This window comes from Pseudorca crassidens, chromosome 14 (assembly GCF_039906515.1).
Source record: "Pseudorca crassidens isolate mPseCra1 chromosome 14, mPseCra1.hap1, whole genome shotgun sequence".
NCBI lineage: Eukaryota > Metazoa > Chordata > Mammalia > Artiodactyla > Delphinidae > Pseudorca > Pseudorca crassidens.
In genome coordinates, this window is record NC_090309.1 from 10654042 (window position 1) to 10672933 (window position 18892).

Genomic DNA, 18892 nt, shown 5'->3' on the forward strand with positions numbered 1-18892 from the left:
AAAATAATAATCAGACTTTCTCCACCAGATATCAAAACATACAACAATGCTATAGTAAACACACAATATGGAATGATCAAGAAGAAACCTATTGACTAAAACAAAGAGACAGCTATTTTAGAAATGGATCTTATACCTTAAAAATTTAGTATGTGATAAGATATTTTAAAGCAATAGGGAAAGGCTGAGCTGGTAAATAAATGACTTAGGGACAAATGGAGATCCATTTGGCAAATATATCCTTATACCACTCATATACAGAAATAAGTGCATAAACAGGCTTCTGGTTAAAGACAGTGGCTTAAACACGTGCTTTATCACCCACGTCCTCCCGAAACCTCACCAAAATGACAGTAAAGGAATCCTAACACCTAAAACAGCAGCTGGAGGAGGCTGATCTCCAGAGAAGTTCAGAAATTTGAACACATCTCAGGATGGACGTGAAGGTGGAGCTGAAAACAGGAATGTGGCCACAGTAAGTCTGTAGAAAAAACGTCCTGAGACCCATTCTTGCAGGTGCGCGCTGGCTTCTCAACACAAACTAAAGAAATCATTATATTTGAATTTTCATTAAATAATAGTCATTGTACACCCCCCCAATCAGAAAAAGGATTATATATGCTAATAATTAAGTATATAAGTATGTGCCTACACACACGCACACGCGCACACGCGCGCGCGCACACACACACACACACACACACAAACACACTACACGTTCTGTCCTGTAACTTCCTTTCTCATTCTACATTTTGAAGATCTTTCTGGGTTGGTGCTGAGAAGCCCAGTGTTATTTTGATTCTTGGCTCTTTAAGTGTGACCTCTTCGTCACTGGAAGTGTGTTGGATTGCCTTTTCCCCCCATTGTTGGGGGGAAAATAATTCAGAAAGCTAGTAACTAAATTAACATCAGAATTAACTCTAAAAATAGAGCACACAGAGAACAAATAGAAACAGAAATCCCTGTACTGGGCACGGGAAGCATCGGCAAGGAGCACACACACCTCAGACCTCCCCTGGGAAGAGGGCAGGTTCTCATGTGATGTCTCCACCACTTGGTGCAACTTCTTATGAAGCTCATCCATTTTCTGTTTTAATAGTTGTTCTTCAAAAGCGTTTGCTTCTTTCCTTTTCATATAATGCCTGTCTTCATTAACTTTAGGAAAAAGAAAATATGGTTTGCATGTGAAATTTAAATTCAGGTCATCAGAGGAATCCATGCAAAATCAGTAAAAGGTTATTTTTAAGACGGCAAAGTTTTTACTAGTCTTTTCCATGTGTATTAGATTATGAGAACTGAAATATGTATTACTTTTCAGTTATAGTTTTTACCTTCCCGTAGCACAGTTATTTTTAAGTTCAGGGCATGTAAGTTATAAAAATTTACAAGATGAGCAACAAAAATATTTGGTAATAGCACGGTACGATACTAAGCACCGCTTGTAGAACAATCATGACTATGCAAACCATTTGAAAATGGAACCGTTTTTAAAAGATTTAAACCTCTAGGTGCTTTCTAAGAAGGAATGAGTAAAGTGCACCGAATGGTCAGTGTCTCAAGTACACTGCTCTTGGTCCCATTTCCAGTAACTGGTTAACATAACCACATCACGTACAAATCTAACCGTCCAGCTCAGACTTTAGCATCTGTGCAAGGCACAAAAGAGTCCTCCACGAGCGTCAACTGACTGTCCTCTCAGTTGTCAACCAAAAGAGAAATAATGAATGAACAAAAAGTGGCCTACAGAGTGGGCACAGCACAGATACTTAGATGGTGCAAAAGCCCTGAGTAGGACAGAGGTTCATTTTCCTGAGGTCCACATTGTCACAGCAAAGCCAGGTGCCAACACTGTGTTAACAAAGGGGGAACAAAGCTTGACCCACTGTACAGCACAGCCATGAATAACATGGCACTTTCATCAGAGGACTCCTGAATGTCTTATTTACAGTAGTTGCAGATCTTGAAAAATCTCAACTCCAGTTCCTAACCTAATCCTTTCACAGTCCAAATAACAGACCCAGAGGTTTAGAATAGCTAGATAAAGAAGTTCAAATCTGTACAGATATTTTTTGAAAAGTTAAAAATATCTACTTCGGGGCTTCCCTGGTGGCGCAGTGGTTGAAGCCCGCCTGCCGATGCAGGGGACGCGGGTTCGTGCCCTGGTCCGGGAGGATCCCACATGCCACGGAGTGGCTGGGCCCGTGAGCCATGGCCGCTGAGCCTGCGCGTCCGGAGCCTGTGCTCCGCAACGGGAGAGGCCACAACGGTGAGAGGCCCGCATACCGCAAAAAAAAAAAAAATCTACTTCACTGAAAGCTAAGGCAACACTGGTGTGGATATCTATCTCCTTTATTGCTGTTTCAACCCCGAGTTTTGCTGTCAAAAGACACCAATTTAGCCTTTGGACAAATGTGGTTGCTACACTAGTATTAAAGATTTTTAGGCTCCTGACAGAATGAGCTAGAGACATTTTTCGTGCAGATTCTTTCAGTATAGTCAATTATCTGCTAAAATGTAATTACTCAGAGATGAGAATTATATTAAGTGACCTAAGATAGCTCAGACTGTAAGACTGCAAGTACCCCATTGTTCATGCTTTCTCCGTTGATTGTATTTCTGGGCTCTCAGCTCTTCAAAGGAAAACTCTGACTCTCCACGAATAAGCTTCTCCTTGCAATACATGACAACCTGCTGCACATCAGCTTTGGCTGCCACAGGTGGGTGTGCAGAATATCCTGATTTAGAAATCATGATCACCCTTTGTTCCCTAAAATGGGGAAAATACATTATTTACAACAGTGTACTGAAGCAGCTCTTGAAGGAAACTAAGTAATAGATGAATGCACTGATTGTACTTGCATATTCGACTCTTTATCACAAGCTGAAGATGTTACTCCAGAAAGTTCTGAACCCTAGAAAGACAGAAAAGAAACACAAGCACTCACTTATATGGAAAGAATCTATCATCCAAATTACTTCACAAAACAATATGAAAACACTTGAGGGGGGTCTCTGAATCATCGAGTAGATTTGTATATGTTCTTTCAAGTTACAATTAACATCTGAAGCCTAGGTTTGCATTATTACTTTTATGATAACTTTTGCAACTAGAGTCCGATAAGAAAGCGATTTTAAAATATCTGCTTGGTAGTCAAGAAGGGCACTTACTTCCCTTTGATACATAGTCCAGGAGCTGAGCCACATCACCTACGTGTAATGAGTTTAACATTCCAAATAGCTACATTAAAAAAAAAAATCATTAAAATTTTCTTCTGGTACTATTCTATGTTGAGGAGTCTCTAATGCTAGCATTCATTCACTAGAAAAGTATTTACTGAACATCTCATACGTGTCATGTCCTGAGCTAGGTCCTGGGAAGTGACTGTAAACAAGACCCAACTCTGCTGCCTAGAAACTTACAGTCGGGACAACAGGAAGAAATGAGACTGGCAAACATGAGTAGGATGTAAGTTGGGATCATCTGAGTATCTGTCGAAGTTGGAAATTCATATTCTACATCAGGAATGTGCTACATTAATAAAACCTGCACATGTGTACTACGAACAGAGGCATTTCCATGGGATTTAGCGTAAAGGAGGTCCTTAGCAAACTTTGAAAGAGCAACAGTACCATGAAGAGGAAAGATGCTGGGAAGCAAGAAAAGAGCGTTTTCACATGCTAATAAGCCATCAGGGCAGAAGAGCCACCTTGCCCCACTGCAATGGCAGGGAAAGGTGAAGTTATTTATTGGTTGGTGGCAGAAATGGACAGACATCATCTGATGGCTTCTGTTGTTTCACTGAAATAGTATTTTTGCCAGTTCCTGAGGAAGGGGTTGGAGGTAGTCAGGTCCCAAGTTTGAGGAGAGTAAAAAGAAGTGTAAAATCATTATAATTTGGCATTAGAGAGTAGAATGGGAAACATAAGTGATATGTAAAACATAAAAAGTGAACTGGGAAATTGGAAGCATAATTGCCGGGGAGTAGTAAAGCCCTGGCTGAGGTTATAGTTCGAAGCCAGGAGTGTTTTAGGTGGGCTCAGGTGCCTCCACGTGGGTGTGACCCACGGTAGGGAATCCTGGGCCTGTGCAAAGGAGCCCCGCAGAACAAAGGAGGAGAGGCTGCTGGGAGGAGGCGAAGACAGGAGGTCGTGGAGCAGGGTTCCCTAGGTCAGACAATGCAGGAAGTTATGATCAGTGAGTTATTTTAAATTTAATATTTGAGGTGAGCCGTGGTGGATGATGACAGGCCCGGAAAGGTGCCACAGGCACAGGTGGCTGACATGGAGGTTAGAGTCTTGGGAGACAAGGTCAAAGAAATGAGATGCCCAAGGAAGGCAGTGGATGACCGTTCCGTACCCTTCCCAGTTCCCACACGAACTACAATCATTATTATTACCTGATTCTTAGAAATGCAGGCTGAGTTATTTCCTGGATTGGATTTTAATGTTACCAGTTGGTTTAAAATCTGAGCATTATTCAGAGGTTCTGAGGTTCTTGCTATGAGGGGAAAAAGATGAAATAAAAAGAAATAAGGGTAAAACCATATTAAATAAAATTATTACAAATACAATCCCTTGATCTTTCAATAAGTAGCATTAAAAAATAAACTCATTTACACTGTCTCAGAAAATGTAACTAAAATACTTTATAAATAAGAGAAATATGGTAGAGATAGCTTTCTAATCAATTCAAAATGCCCAAGAAAGTCCCTGAAAGACATGTAAACTCTAGTTATTTTAAACAATAGGAGAGTCAATGCTTAATGCTAGAATGTAATCTATTATTTCTAAAAAAAAAAAAAAAAAAACTACATTTCTTTAAAAGTTGCATTAAACACATTTGATTCAATTCAGAAAAGATTCACTTCAGAGTAGGTATTGTCCTCTATGTGGGGCAATTTTTATTTTTATTTTTAAAAAATCCTAAAAATACAATGAAATCACCAAGCTTGTGTGTGTGTGTGTGTGTGTGTGTGTGTGTGTGTGTGTGTGTGTTGGAGGGGGGTTTCTTTTAAAGTGCTATGACAGAGCCCCTGCTCTGCTATTTATCAGGCATTATTATTATCATAGCACCACCCCTGTTATCTAAGATAATACAATCAAGAAATAGTGGATGGATTTGTTTTTTAAGGAAAACAAAAAAAAAGGTAGTGACAATCAGACTAAATTACCAACGTCTTGGACATTTTAGAAAGCATTATTTACCTTGAGTTGGCAAATGGGTTTCAGTGAGGCGTGTCTGAAACAACCTAAAAGACAGCAATAAAGGCATCAGTATAGATTATAATTTACAGTTCAATATATATTATATTAAAGTGAAAACTAGGGACTTCCCTGGTGGTACAGTGGTTAAGAATCTGCCTACCAATGCAGGGGTCATGGGTTCGAACCCTGGTCTGAGAAGATCCCACATGCCACGGAGCAACTAAGCCCGTGCGCCACAACTACTGAGCCCACGTGCCACAACTACTGAAGCTCGTGCGCCTAGAGCCTGTGTTCCACAACAAGAGAAGCCACCGCAACGAAGAGTAGACCCTGCTCGCCGCAACTAGAGAAAGCCTGCGCACAGCAATGAAGACCCAAAGCAGCCAAAAATAAATAATTAATTAATTAAAACAAAAATAGTGAAAACTAAACATGATAGACAGCTTACTATAAGCTAGTAAAGACTGAGGTTAAGAGAGAATGTAAAGCTGAATTTTAGAGTTGCTTCAAAATTAAAAAAAAAAAATTCTGGGATTGTCTTCATACCCAATACACTTAATATTAGAAAAATTCCTCTTTTTGCCTCGTTTATATTAGTATTTCTTAAATTCATATAACAAACATACCCTCCTTCTGAGGGTATCAAGTATGTACATGTTACAACATGGGGTGTTTGAACTCTCTATTTTAGGCATTCTCTACATCTGGAACATATGAAAAGTATAATGGTTTGAAGAAAGATGTTAAAGTACAAAACTATTTTAAAAAGCAGATATATTACTGTTCATGCTGTGAGGACTTCTTAAACATGTCATTTCATGCATCTTTGCATGTTAATCAACCTATCAAGTAATATGCAACCTCCAAGCTCGACATTTTTGGGTGATATGAGGAGGGGTGCATAGTATGAAGAGACTGAGAGATGTACAACCAAATGCAGACAAATGCCCATGTTGTTTGACTCAATTCAAACAAACCAATGGTTTAAAAAAAAGGCAAAAAACAAAAACATTTTACATAATGAAGAATAGCTGAAAATTAGATGATATTAAGGAATTACTATTCATTTTGTTAGGTATGAAAATGATGTAAGGTTCTGTAAGAAATCACCTTTTTCAGATGTTTATGGAAGTGTTTAGGGTAAAATATTTTGCTGTTTTGGATCTGCTTTAAATCCTTCAGCACAGGGACTTCCCTGGTGGCGCAGTGGTTAGCAGGTGATGCAGGTTCGAGCCCTGGTCTGGGAAGATTCCACATGCCACGGAGCAACTAAGCCCATGCGCCACAACTACTGAGCCTGCACTCTAGAGCCTGTGTGCCTAGAGCCTGTGTTCCGCAACAAGAGAAGCCACCGCAATGAGAAGCCTGCACACAACAAATAGAAAGCCGGCATGCAGCAACAAAGACCCAACGCAGCCAAAAGTATATAAATAAATAAATTAATTAAAAAAAAATCCTTCAGCACAGCGTGATCAAATATTAATAATAATTAAAAGCAAGTGATAAGTAAATGCAGGTTCATTATATTAACTTTTCTTTTTTTAACGCATACTTGAAAATTCTCATAATAAAGTTTAAAAAGAGCATGCGCACTGGAGCAAAGTTGAAAACAATGAGTGTATTAAGAGCCAGCAAGGGGTGCAGAGAGACAACCTATCTCTATGCTGCTAGACAGAGAGCAGAAACCTATACCACCTTTTGAGAAGGGAATTTGGTTACATGTACCACAAGCCTGAACACTCTTCATACACCCTTTGACTCCACAGTTTCAATTCTGAGAATCTATCAGAAGGAACTACATAATAATAGGAAATACATTAGGAAATACTTTTATGATGAAGAAAAAAGACCTTGACACAGGGCTGCATATGTACATAAAAAACGCCTGCAATCCTATTACAAGTGCAGAAAAAAATGCGAATTAAAATTGATGGGTTTCTTCTGCTTCTTTAGTTTTCTGTATTAGGGTATATATAAATAACACCCTAAATGAGGTGTATTTAATCACTGAAAAAGTCAAAAATTGTGAAAAACAAAGTTATTCATTAAAATATTCATTATGTTGTTATTTATAAAAACCAAAATGTTGGAAACAACTTTAATGTTCCATTGGAGAACAATTAAATTATGACATAGCTCTGCGACAGACTTCACAACCACTTTATAAGTAGTATAAAAGTGCATAATTTCTTAAGAGCAGTATAAAGCTCAGTACATACAATCAGACATACAGTACGGTCTACTGTAAAAATACACAGACACTAAGGCACACACATAGGCATCGGAAAAGATATTGGAAGGAAGTGCACAAAAATGTTAACAGTAATATTTCTGGGCAGCTTTTCTACTATTCTATACATCCACGTTTTCCCCAATGAGAAGGATTTCCCTGTACAAACAGATAACAATAAAAATCTTTTAAGAGCAAACATTGCATTTCAAGGTAGGAGACACTGCGTGGAGTTTTATTTTCAAACTACCTGTACTGTTGCTGCAGCAGCTCTCTAGGTTCGGCCTCGTTCTGAATTCCTCTCCGAAAAACGGCACTGGCGTGCTGCCGCTCCCCCTGGCCTTCCAGATGCCCAGCCCAGGCTATGTACAGAGGAGCTGACAGGGTCCCAATCCCATGGTTGTACAGAAACTCAAAAAACTGAGCAAGGTCACTGTTGTACTCAGCCTGCAGAAATCCAAAGCAGACAGACATGAGAACGAAGGCACTGCCAGTCTCAGTGTGGCCGAGGCCAGCCAGCCCTCAGCGTTCGTCTTCCTGGAGGCTTCAGGATGTACTGTGCAGGGGAAGGCCTGTGTGGTCCTCTGATGGCAAGCCTCAAAGTTAAGCTCGTTCCTTTCCTTGACATTCAATGTCCCCAGACAACCCACATTATTTCCCAAGACAGCAGGTTCTGTAACGTAGTATATAAAGTTATACTTGCTCAAGCTCCACAGGCTTCCTCTAATCCTCATATTTGGAAACTTAGTGAACAAATCCCTGTTTACTTTATCTATTCCATTCATGATTTTATTACTAGAAATCACGCCCCCAAGCCTTTATTTCAAGATTGAAGAGACCCAGCCTAACCTGAGGCGGCCTTCTCCTTTTAGTACTAAATTTCATTTCTGAGAGTTAATATTTTCTTAATTATTCACAATGAATTTAATTTACTCCCAGGAACCCACTGGGAGTACCTGCTTATCTCCCCTTCCCCAAGCATGCTTCTCATCCAACGAACCTTCTTTTAATCTAATGGTTTCTACCTCGTGTTGTCACATTTCAGACTTGATACACAGAGAAGAAGGATTTTAAAATTAAATCACTGATTCCACAGTACAGAAGCCAAAAGGTTGTAAAATACGTGTCTCTGGCCATACAACTTAAAAAAAATTTATGAAACATAAGGTATCAGAATAAAAGACAGTCTAAAATGATCTTCAAATCTGGGGTAAAAAACAAAAGGACAACATGACTAGAGATGTGATTATACATCTGAAAGTATACTTACAAATTTTAAACAATAATTGATGAACCTTGGGTCATTGTGGTATCTCTTCTTATCTAAAAATTCCTTCATTAGATGCTCTAATAAAGTTGTCATGTATTCTTTATTCTCAGGAAAATTCTCTTCTACCCATCGTATGTAACTAGAAAAAATACGGATAACATTAATTTTTCAGGGCAGCACATATAGTTTGTTTACAGAAAAAATAAATGAACGAAATGCTAACCTTTCCCATTCACCAAGTGGGTCATCGCCCTTGTAGCTCTGCATATGGGCTTCAAACATTCTAGAGCAGAGAAAAATATGTACATGGGATTATTAGGAATACTTCCTAAAAGATATATTTTATATTTATCACTATACACCTTAAAATAGAAATCTTAAATATCAATTCAAATGCTATAATAAAAATGAAAACAGCATTCCCTCAGAAGTCAGAACACTCAGAAGCAGTCAGTGTTTCTTCAGAAGAAAGTAAGACGCAAGGTCCCTGAGGTAGCTCTATAAAGAAGCAGCTAAAAGAAGGTCCCCAGGTCTATCCCCAGGAGTCTCCTTCTCCTCTCACTGATTCCCGATGTCACCACCACCACCACGAGGGGCAGCACCCAGAAGTTTGCTGCCCTTCCTCCTAATGATGGGACCCAGGCATGGCACTGCCTCAGACCCCTCCCCTTGCTGCTCAGGAGCTTGGCTGGAAGACTTGAAGAGGGCTTGGGAAGGGTGCGCACAGCCCAGGGTCCCACCGATCAGGGCTTCCAGATCCAGTTTGCTTTCTGGGCCTCAGTGGAACACAACGTCCCTGAGGAAGAACACACAACGGCAATGCTCAGAAGTCAGTGGCTATGGCTCCCTGAGAACTCTGCTTGGCCCGACCTCCGTGTACCCAACCACAGCTTAAAAAAAACAACCAAGCACAGCAAAGTTCTCCAGGGGCCCCCAGGTGCTAGTGCGGTAAACAAACAAACAAACCAAAACTGTAAAGTATTGTCAGGGACATTAAGCACAGAGGAAAAAAGCCCTCAAAAGATGGGAGAAGGGGTAAGAATGTGACGGGACTTACTGTTTTTAGGTAGAGTGGTCAGGGAAAGAAAACCTGCCTCTCTGAGGGGGTGACATTTGGTCGGTGCCAGGGATCCAAGCAGCTATGTAAGTACGCGGAGCTAGGAGAAGGGTGGGGATGACAAGATCTAATTTGCATTTTAAAATGTGCATCTGTCTCTCCAAGTGAAGAAGCGGGTGGGGGATGAGAATAGAAGCCGGAAACCAGTTAGGAAGCTACTGCAGAGCCCCAGTGACAGGGTGGACCATGGTGGGAACATTGTGGAATTTGGGTGTTTTGGAGAAAGAAACAATGAGACTTGCTGATGGGATTGCACACTGGGTAAGAGACAGTCAAGCTAAGGAACACTCCTAGGTTTCTATCAGAGACGCTACATGACATTTGTTACATGACTTTTTTCGGGGGTAGGGAAAAAAGGGTTGAAAGTAATACTTTCTTCTAGCTCTTGTACCTCAAGATACAGATGAAATCAATGTTTCTTATGACTCAAAATCCATAAGCCACAAAAGAAAAGCTAGATGAAGTCAACTATATATAAATTAAAAGCTTCTATATGTCAAATAAAACAAAACACGAAGCAGGGTCAAAAGAGAAATGATAAACTGGGATAACCAAACAGAGCTTCTAGAAGTTGGGGGGAAAAAACCAAACCCAACCCAATTTAAGAAATGAACAAAAGGTATTCCACAGAAAAATACTCAACCTCTCTCATAAGAGAAATTCACCTCATTGAGATACAACTTCTTATCCACCAGATTGCAACAATGTGACAAGCGTAGAGGGGAAGCAAAGGAAACAGGCACTCTTACAATTTGCTTGCAGGTGGGAGTGTACACAGTCCCTGCCACCGCAATTGGTAATAAGATCTACCAAAATTCCACATGGATTTACTTTTGATCTAGCAAACCCACTTCTGGGAATCTAGAGGACAGATATATGCAAAATGTCACGTGTACAAGATTTTTCACTGCGGCACTATTTGTAATAGTAAAATATTGTCCACAACCCAAGTCTCCATCAACGGGGGACTTTTTAGATCAATTGTGGTGCATGAAATATCATGTAGTTGTAAAAAAGAAGGAGAAAAGAATCTATGGATTGATAGAGTGAAATCTCCAAGGATAGTGTTAAGCAAAAAAAGCAGTGTGTACACTCTGTTACATTTTACATGCAATAAAGGCAGGAATTGTACACACGTGTACATATATAGACATGTTCATATGTTATTATAATATAAATATTTATATTTGCAAAATAAATATAAAAATAAACTAGAAACATGGTTACATATGAGGGAGTGGGAGAGCAGTCAAGTATAGAGCGCAGTGAACAGTTTTCTAAATCTTTTTTTAACCATGTAAATGTAGTACTTATTTTTAAAAGCTAAAAAGTCAAAATAAGGTCGGAAATACCTGATTTCTTTTTTGAAATGGGGGAAAACGAGCCTCTAATATCGAAATCCTTTGCAGGCTGGGCTAAAGAAAAAGTCTTAAGGCAAACAAATTTTTGTTTTGACAGCACTTAACCACCTGAGTCTTCGGATCCCCAGAGAGTTAAGATTACCTTGGTGCTGATAAAACTAACCAGTTTTACTTCCTGTCGCATATGGTTTAAGTGTTTTAAATGCTTTTGAAACAGTCTGGATAAATCACCTAAGTCATACAAATAAAAAGCAAAGGCGTAGGAATTTTAAAAATTGTTAGCAGGTTGACATAAATGATGATAAACATAAGGGAACATTTTTCCCCTTAAAGTGCACGTTATTCAAAGACTTTTAAAAACTGTGGGATTAGGGGTTAAAGCAATTTTAAGTTCTCTCTCTTTCGCAGAATTTTAAAATGAGTGGTTTTGAAAGTTTCTCATGAAACCTAAAGGTAAGTTTTAGTTTTTTGTTGGGTTAGACGTTTTACTTCCACAGCGGCAATCTGCCCAGAGCGGATCCCTTACAAAGAATCAAGGAGCGCTGAGGGCCTCAGGAACCGTCCAAATCCCCCCAAACTGCCACTCCGGCCGCAGCTCGGCCTCAGGGCCCGGGTCTCGGCAGAGAGTCCCGGCTACACGGTGCTCGGTCCTTTCCCCGGCTCCCTAGTGGCTCACAGCCCAGCTGGGATGGGGTAGGGGTGGGTGGCGGGACGGTGGGAGGGGACAAACTCCGGAGCCAAGGAAAGGGGTTGGGAAGGGCAAAGGGAGGCAGGTCTGGGGTGGGGCGGGCCGGGGACCTGCAGACCACTAGGCCCGAACCCAGGTACCCAAGCCCCCTGGCTGCCGGCAGCTGGGGATCTCGCCCCCACCCCTCCCCTCCCACAGACCCACACTCACTGAAAAACATTTTCCGGGTTATCCATGGCTAGAGGACGCGAGCCAGCAGCAGCCCCACCTGCGCCGCCAGCGAGGAGCCGCCGCCGATTCGAATCTCCCGCGCAGCCGCAGTCGCCACGCCGAGCGTTTGCAAGGCGCCTGACCATTGGCCTCAGCTGCAGATGGGCTGGCCAATCGCCGGGGCCGTTGCCAGGAGCCCAAGCCCCGCCTCCATCCCGCGCGCCCGCCTCTCCTTTCACTTCCCGCAGCCATGTTGAACCGAAAGCTCGCGGGGTCTCGAGCGGGGGCTGGGATTCCGGGTACGGCGTGGTGAGGGCGCCTTAGGTTGGTTCAGGAGTAGGGAATGGGTTTTTTTTCCTTAGCTGTCCAAGCTGCAACTGGCTTACATGGTTTCACGGTTAAAGCATCATCCCAGGGAAGGTATCGTAGGAGAAAAAAAACTAACTTGAGGTTCCTGAGGTGGAAAAAATTGTGCCTCGGCCCTTGGGTCCGGAGAGTCGTGCCTCTTCCATCCTTTACTTAAGGAACTAAACCAGAATCATTATGTCTGGTTTATGGAAAAAAGAAAATTAATCCCGTTTGTAGAGTCGAGACTTGTTTGAGGTCGCAGAGTCCTGGGGGAAATGCCTGTCTCTGGCTTAAGAGGTAGGCAGGTGGGGTGAAAACGGAACCCCGCCGAGTGGCACACTTCCCGGTTTCCCGCAGTTTTCTGTTCCGCGTCCTTGCTGTAAGGAAAGAACCTAGATGCTGAAGCCTGTGAAATTTTGGTTCCAGACCCTAAAATGCTGTGGCAGAGAGCTAGGGAGTGAGTCATCGAAAGCCCAGGGAAGAGCTTAGTGGGTTTTAGCTTAGTGCCTATAAGGTGAGGGCACGTCGGTAGGCACTTCAGGGTTAGTTATGTAAATTATATTGATACATGGCAAATGAAAGCGATGGGTTGGTACCCTTCGAGACCTCCAGGCTTGATTTAACTGATCTGAAAGGCTGTGTGGACAGAGTAAATGAGGGCTCGAGGGACTGGGAGTTGTTCCTGCAGCCAACTGGTAATTAAAGAACGGGAGTTTGGATAGCGTATAGAATGGCGGCCGGAAAGTTTTCATCATCTTCCACGGAACTAGAAGCTCTGGAGACCGAGGACTTACGGATTCGAAAACCAAAAATGAAGAGACCTCTTTGTCACGGAGTCCAGATATCTAAGAAGACATATGTAATACGCTGATGCTTCCTACCTGAGAGTGAGTTGGAAAAACAGTCAGCCTAACCTTCTCTGCCCCTTGGTCTTTTAGTAACTTCCCATTCTACTTCTCAAGGTTCTTTCAAGAGCCACTTGACAATGCAAGTAACATATAAAGAGCTATTCTTGTGATTACCTTCCTTTTAGAGAAGCTGTGTGGATATTTTGCTCCCTTAGGGCCCTTAAGTTAAATTCCTTCTAAAAAAAAAATTAGCTGCTTTTGGAAATCCTGATGCTCTCTGAGTCCAGAATTTCTTTCAGGGCATTGACTAATTAATTTGGATCTACACAAGTATCCAGTTTGTGGGGTTGTTAACTCAGAGGGTGCTCACTCTGGGGTCTTTAGGCAAGTTTAGGTTCTGCTAACCATTGTAGGAATTAACACATTTTTAGGTCTTCAGCTTGTCTGATAGCACCTCAATCAGTCAACAATCAGGAAACGATGATGGGGCATCCACTGCTATTGGATTTATACCTAATTACAACCTTATCTTACTGAAACAGATCCTGTCCTTAAGCAACTAGTGGTATTATCTGGGAGATGGAGATACAGACATAGAAAATATTAATTGCTAAATTAATGTGTATTAAGTGCTAAATTAATACAAATGATTTAGCCTATCTGCTAGGGGAGTCCATAGGAGGGAGGGGACGTGGGGCCTGTCTGCTGTCTGTCAGAGAAAGCTTCATGGGGCAAGGGGGGCTTAACTTTTGACTTGGGCCTTAACAGGGGGTGCAGGGGGTGCTGGTGGATCTGGATTGAGGAGAGCCTGGGGAGGACATTCCTGATGTAAATCAGGGTTACTGAAGAAACTCACCCTTGAGGACTCCTGCTAATGAGCAGTGGAGATTCTTTTTGAAAGACTGGTTTAATAGTTTGATGTCTAATCTTAAATGTTAGATTAAGGAGTTTGCACTTGATCTTGATAGTAAACTGGGCCTTTTGGGAACAAATAGCACCGTGGTTATAGGACCTTACGGTAATTATACTTACCTCTACCCTGTTTTCCAGAAGCTGCAGAGATTGTCTGCCCTCCTTCCTTTCTACTGCTAGGAGCTGCTTTCCCACCAGGCTTGTTTGTAGAGTAGGGTAAAGTATTGTGGATGCCTCTTCCACACTGCCCCTTGAAAAGGTCACAATGATCCCCTATAAAGCCCTGATGCCAATCACTGTGGGTATATCTAGGAGTAACAGAAGTACTAGGGTTGTCAGCAGTTATTAGAATCTGATGTGTTTCTAGGAATAATTTCCTGGCTTACTCAATGCCTTCCCTTTGTCCTTAATTATGGACGCCCCTCTATGCCATTATTCTTATTCTGAGGGGCAACTACAATGACCCTCCCACACAATGGGTTCTTCGTAATGTCCCTATTAGGTTAATGGACCCTGTTCCCAATAAATCGGGATTTACTGGGGACAGGGGAAGGGAGGGGTGGGTAGCAGAGGCAGAGAACAGTAATTTGCAGACTTTAAACTGGTATTGGAGGCAGAGGGAATGGAAGAAGGTAACGTAGGGAATCAGATCTCAAGGAGGGAGAGTTCTCAGAACACAGTGATGTCTTCAGTATGTAAGGAAAAGAAAAGAAAGATGATTTCGTGGCCTAGAAGAATTGACAGAAACAGCCATTGAAGCTGGCAAGGCTGATGCTTGTTTTCAGATGAGTTGAGTTGGAGAGGTAACCAGGCGTTGGACCTTCCTCCTGGGCACCGTGGAAGGAAGGGAGAGACAGGCCAGGTTGAAAGGCTTCAGGAGCTTCTTATTGAGGGAAGTTTCATGTGCTGTTTCCTAAGCCTAGAATGATTGTTTTCTTCTAAGAGCTTCACATTACCTCTACATGTCAGGAATAAAGGAAGAACTTCCAAATAGTTTGATGAAGAAATAGTTTGATACTTTGATGAAGCAAATCTATAAACCCCCCAATGCTCGCAGTTTACATAAATCAATAGAAGCAGAAAATACCCAAAGGCTCGCAAATATGTTGCCCATTAAAAAAAAAATCACTAATTGGAAGCTTGTGCCACCGACAGCATTTCACATTTCATCTGCTGTGACTCTTATCTTCTTTAATCTTCTCCCTCTACGCTTTTTTCTCAGATTTGTGTTGAGAGTGTAGTGATTGCCATGGAATATCTGAAAATCTGTTAAATAATAATCGTTGCTTCAATGATCTAGCCCTCCCTTTAATTTTTGGCATTGCTGTTGCCTTAGTGAATCTGTTATCTTATCTTCCCAAACCCACCCCAGAACGTGAGGGGGGAGGCTTGTTTTGATCTGGGTGGGAGTAAATGGTCCACCTGTGTCTAAGTTTGCCTTTCCTGCTTCTGAGGCAGAAATGTGCAGTTGCAAGTCTCTCTTCCTTTAAAACTAATTTACTTTACCTGCTTGCTAATTTCAATATTAAATGTCCATTTCTGTCAAATGACTAATAGATTCTCTAAGTTATAGGAAGGCCAGTGAGTAAAGTATTTTTATTCATATTTGGGCTTTCAGTGACTTGTTATTCCAGCATCATAATTTCCAGACTTATTGGAGAAGGAAAACCAGGCCATGTCAGGGGACCTGAGCTCCAACCTTGACTTTCCCAAGAAGCAGATAATGGGCAAATGACTTAAACTCTTAATCTGGGTGTCAGTTTCCTGATCTGTAAAATGAAAAAAGAAATTTGCCTCCTTGTCTTCATAATGTTTCTCTGAATTCCACTCTCCTGTAGCCTCAGAAGGTTCTCCACTCAATTTCTTGGGTTGTCACATGATATCAAAGTTAGACCTCTGCTTAGAAAAGTGATTATTTTTCTCTAGGTACTGCCTGTTTGACAGATGCAAACAATCACAGATACACATATATCTTCCTTCCACTGGGAAATTTAAAAGAATTTAGAATAGCAGTATTAGATATGTTGCTGAAACATCATATAAGATTAGAGATTTATGGGCTTCCCTGGTGGCGCAGTGGTTGAGAGTCCGCCTGCCAATGCAGGAGACACGGGTTCGTGCTCCAGTCCGGGAAGATCCCACATGCCGCAGAGCGGCTGGGCCTATGAGCCATGGCCGCTGAGCCTGCGCATCTGGAGCCTGTGCTCTGCAACGGGAGAGGCTACAACAGTGAGAGGCCCGCGTACCGCAAAAAAAAAAAAAAAAAAAGATTAGGGATTTATAATTAAAATAGTTACAGAAAGCTGACAAGTGATTTAAGGGGTTATAAAGTATTGACATTAAGAATAAAGTTGATATGAAGAAAGGAAAAAATAAAGCCCATCTGAAATGTTTTTCATCTGAGAGTGATTGGTGACTTCAGAAGATGCCTGTGTGGTCAAAACCCAGAATATACTCTTGTATCATTGCAGCCTAGGAGAAAGAATGGGAATCCCAGCTTCCCGCCCCCATCAGCCTCCCCAAGAATCTTTAATAGAATGTTCAGTCCTGTGTACTAGGCTGGTATTTGTTTAAAGGACCTAAGTGATACCCAGATGTTATTTACATTTTGAGCCTGGTTCTAGAGACCAGAGACCATGTTCCTTTCTCTATCCTATTCTTCCCTTATTAGAGGCCTCTGAGGTCTTCATAAGCTTTGTCTTGCATCCTGATAAATGACTGCTCGTATTCTCTCCAAACTGGCCTACCTTAGCTCTGTGCATCTCTTCGGAATTCATCCCTCTTGTCAGCTACAGAGTTCTTTCTTCAGCTTCTGTACGCGAACGTTGATTGTATCCTTCCATTGCTGTGTAAGTTGTGCGGTCTTGGATTCTGGGGCAAGTCGTTCTCCTAAGACTTAGGAAACCAGATACAGCAAACTTTAGTCTTGGAATCAAAAGCATACATGAAACATATTACTTCCCTTCATCAAAGGCACTTTCCTAAATTTGTAGGACTCACTCCCCTTGATTTAGGCTTCTCCATCCCTAACTGAGTGGGATGACTTCTGTGATCAATGTCAGGGGCTTAGGGCTGTTCTCCAGTTTCCCTCTGTCCCCCAGCATCTATGATAGAGCTTGTCTTCCTTTTCTCTTCACAGCTGCTGTCACCCATTCCATCTCTCATGACTTACAAAATAAGATGGATGAGAACAGTCACTTCAGATCCCACCATTTTTCCTTTGGATCCCTGAGAAATGGAGGCTTTTGTTTATTTTAAAGTTTCCCCAAATGGATATGTTAAAAAACATTTTGTAGAGTTCAGAGATGTTGCCTGATCTGTATTTTCTGCCTTTTCCTTTACATGCTCTCATAAGTCTTTTCTTTCCTTTTTGCTGACTGATGGTGAATCAAACCTCATTCGTTTCCTCCACAAAAGAATCTTTTCATCTCTCTTGTTTTTAAATTTTTTTTCTGAATTTAATTTATTTTATTTTTGGCTGCACCACTTGGCTTGCAGGATCTTAGTTCCCTGACCAGGGATCGAACCTGTGCTCCCTGGAGAGGAAGCGTGGAGTCCTAACCCCTGGACTGCCAGGGAATTTCTTCCATCTCACTTTCAATAGAGAGATGACCTGTTAGGATGGACAACTATTGGATCATATAACAGGCCCCAGAACCAAAAGATTCTTAGACCAGACATACTGTTTTCTTATTTGAGAATTTATTTCAGAAGTGCTTACAGGGACTTCCCTGGTGGCACAGTGGTTAAGAATCCACCTGCCAATGCAGGGGACACGGGTTCAAGCCCTGATCCAGGAAGATCCCACATGCCGCGGAGCAACTAAGCCCGTGTGCCACAACTACTGCGCCTGTGCTCTAGAGCCTGCGAGCCACAACTACTGAAACGCATGCACCTAGAGCCTGTGCTCTGCAACAAGAGAAGCCACTGCAATGAGACGCCCGCGCACTGCAACAAAGAGTAACCCCTGCTCGCCACAATTAGAGAAAGCCTGTGCGCAGCAATGAAGACCCAATGCAGCCAAAAATAAATAAATAAATTAATTTAAAAAAAAAAAGTACTTACAATGGTTAACTCACATTTAGTTCTAAGTATAATAAATCACCCTTACTGGAAAAAATGAATAGTTGGAAAGTTTTACATTGAAAAGTAGAATGTTGGGCAAAACTGCTGTGTATTTGAAAAGATGTCTTCATTTCAAGGGTTGGAGTGAAGGGGACTTGAATTGCCTTGTAGGAATTAGGGTTATGAGTAGAGTAGGTATAGCCTACAGAAAAGTTTTGTTGCTAAAATACCACCCTGAGTTTAATTAGAAGAAAGTAGTTCTGGCTTCTTGGGGAAAATCACTGCTCAAAAAAGTGTGAGGCTTTTAGGAAAAACTACACCGTCATCAGGCCCTGGCCAGCTTTATCTTAAAGGTAGCAGTTTGGCCATATAGGCAGTGACAGCTGACCACACCTCTCTTGAGTGATGATGGACCAACCTTTCTCCTGGTTCTCATAGAAGGTGTTTTGTTTCCACCTCAACTGGGTGTGCTGCAGTTCAACTTTGACACTAGACACCTGGGAGTTAGTCAGAATCCACAGGTTTAAGGGCACGGTCCCCAACAAGATCATCCTTAGTTCAGACACCAGCCACAAGTTCCAGGGGTTCCCAGCTAGCCACACTTCTGATCCAATTTCAGGGGTTCCCACAATCCCGTC

At 41.8% G+C, this 18892-nt stretch overlaps 1 protein-coding gene across 3 annotated transcripts in view; it reads right to left on the reverse strand.

The window, feature by feature from the left end:
- BUB1 (BUB1 mitotic checkpoint serine/threonine kinase) overlaps positions 1 to 12219 on the reverse strand; it is a 41647-nt gene extending 29428 nt beyond the window's left edge. For 2 of the 3 annotated variants that reach the window (XM_067704352.1, XM_067704353.1), the window contains exons 1-9: positions 12082 to 12219; positions 8929 to 8988; positions 8706 to 8844; positions 7686 to 7882; positions 5206 to 5249; positions 4398 to 4498; positions 2860 to 2912; positions 2583 to 2767; positions 1004 to 1155 (exon numbers count right to left, since the gene is read on the reverse strand). In XM_067704352.1, coding sequence (XP_067560453.1) covers positions 1004 to 1155; positions 2583 to 2767; positions 2860 to 2912; positions 4398 to 4498; positions 5206 to 5249; positions 7686 to 7882; positions 8706 to 8844; positions 8929 to 8988; positions 12082 to 12107 — 957 coding nt within the window. In that variant the 5' untranslated portion in view covers positions 12108 to 12219. Of the gene's footprint in view, positions 1 to 1003; positions 1156 to 2582; positions 2768 to 2859; positions 2913 to 4397; positions 4499 to 5205; positions 5250 to 7685; positions 7883 to 8705; positions 8845 to 8928; positions 8989 to 9445; positions 9502 to 12081 lie in introns of all 3 variants that reach the window. The other variant, XM_067704354.1, reaches the window with a different exon arrangement.
- Between the last annotated feature and the right edge of the window lie 6673 nt (positions 12220 to 18892).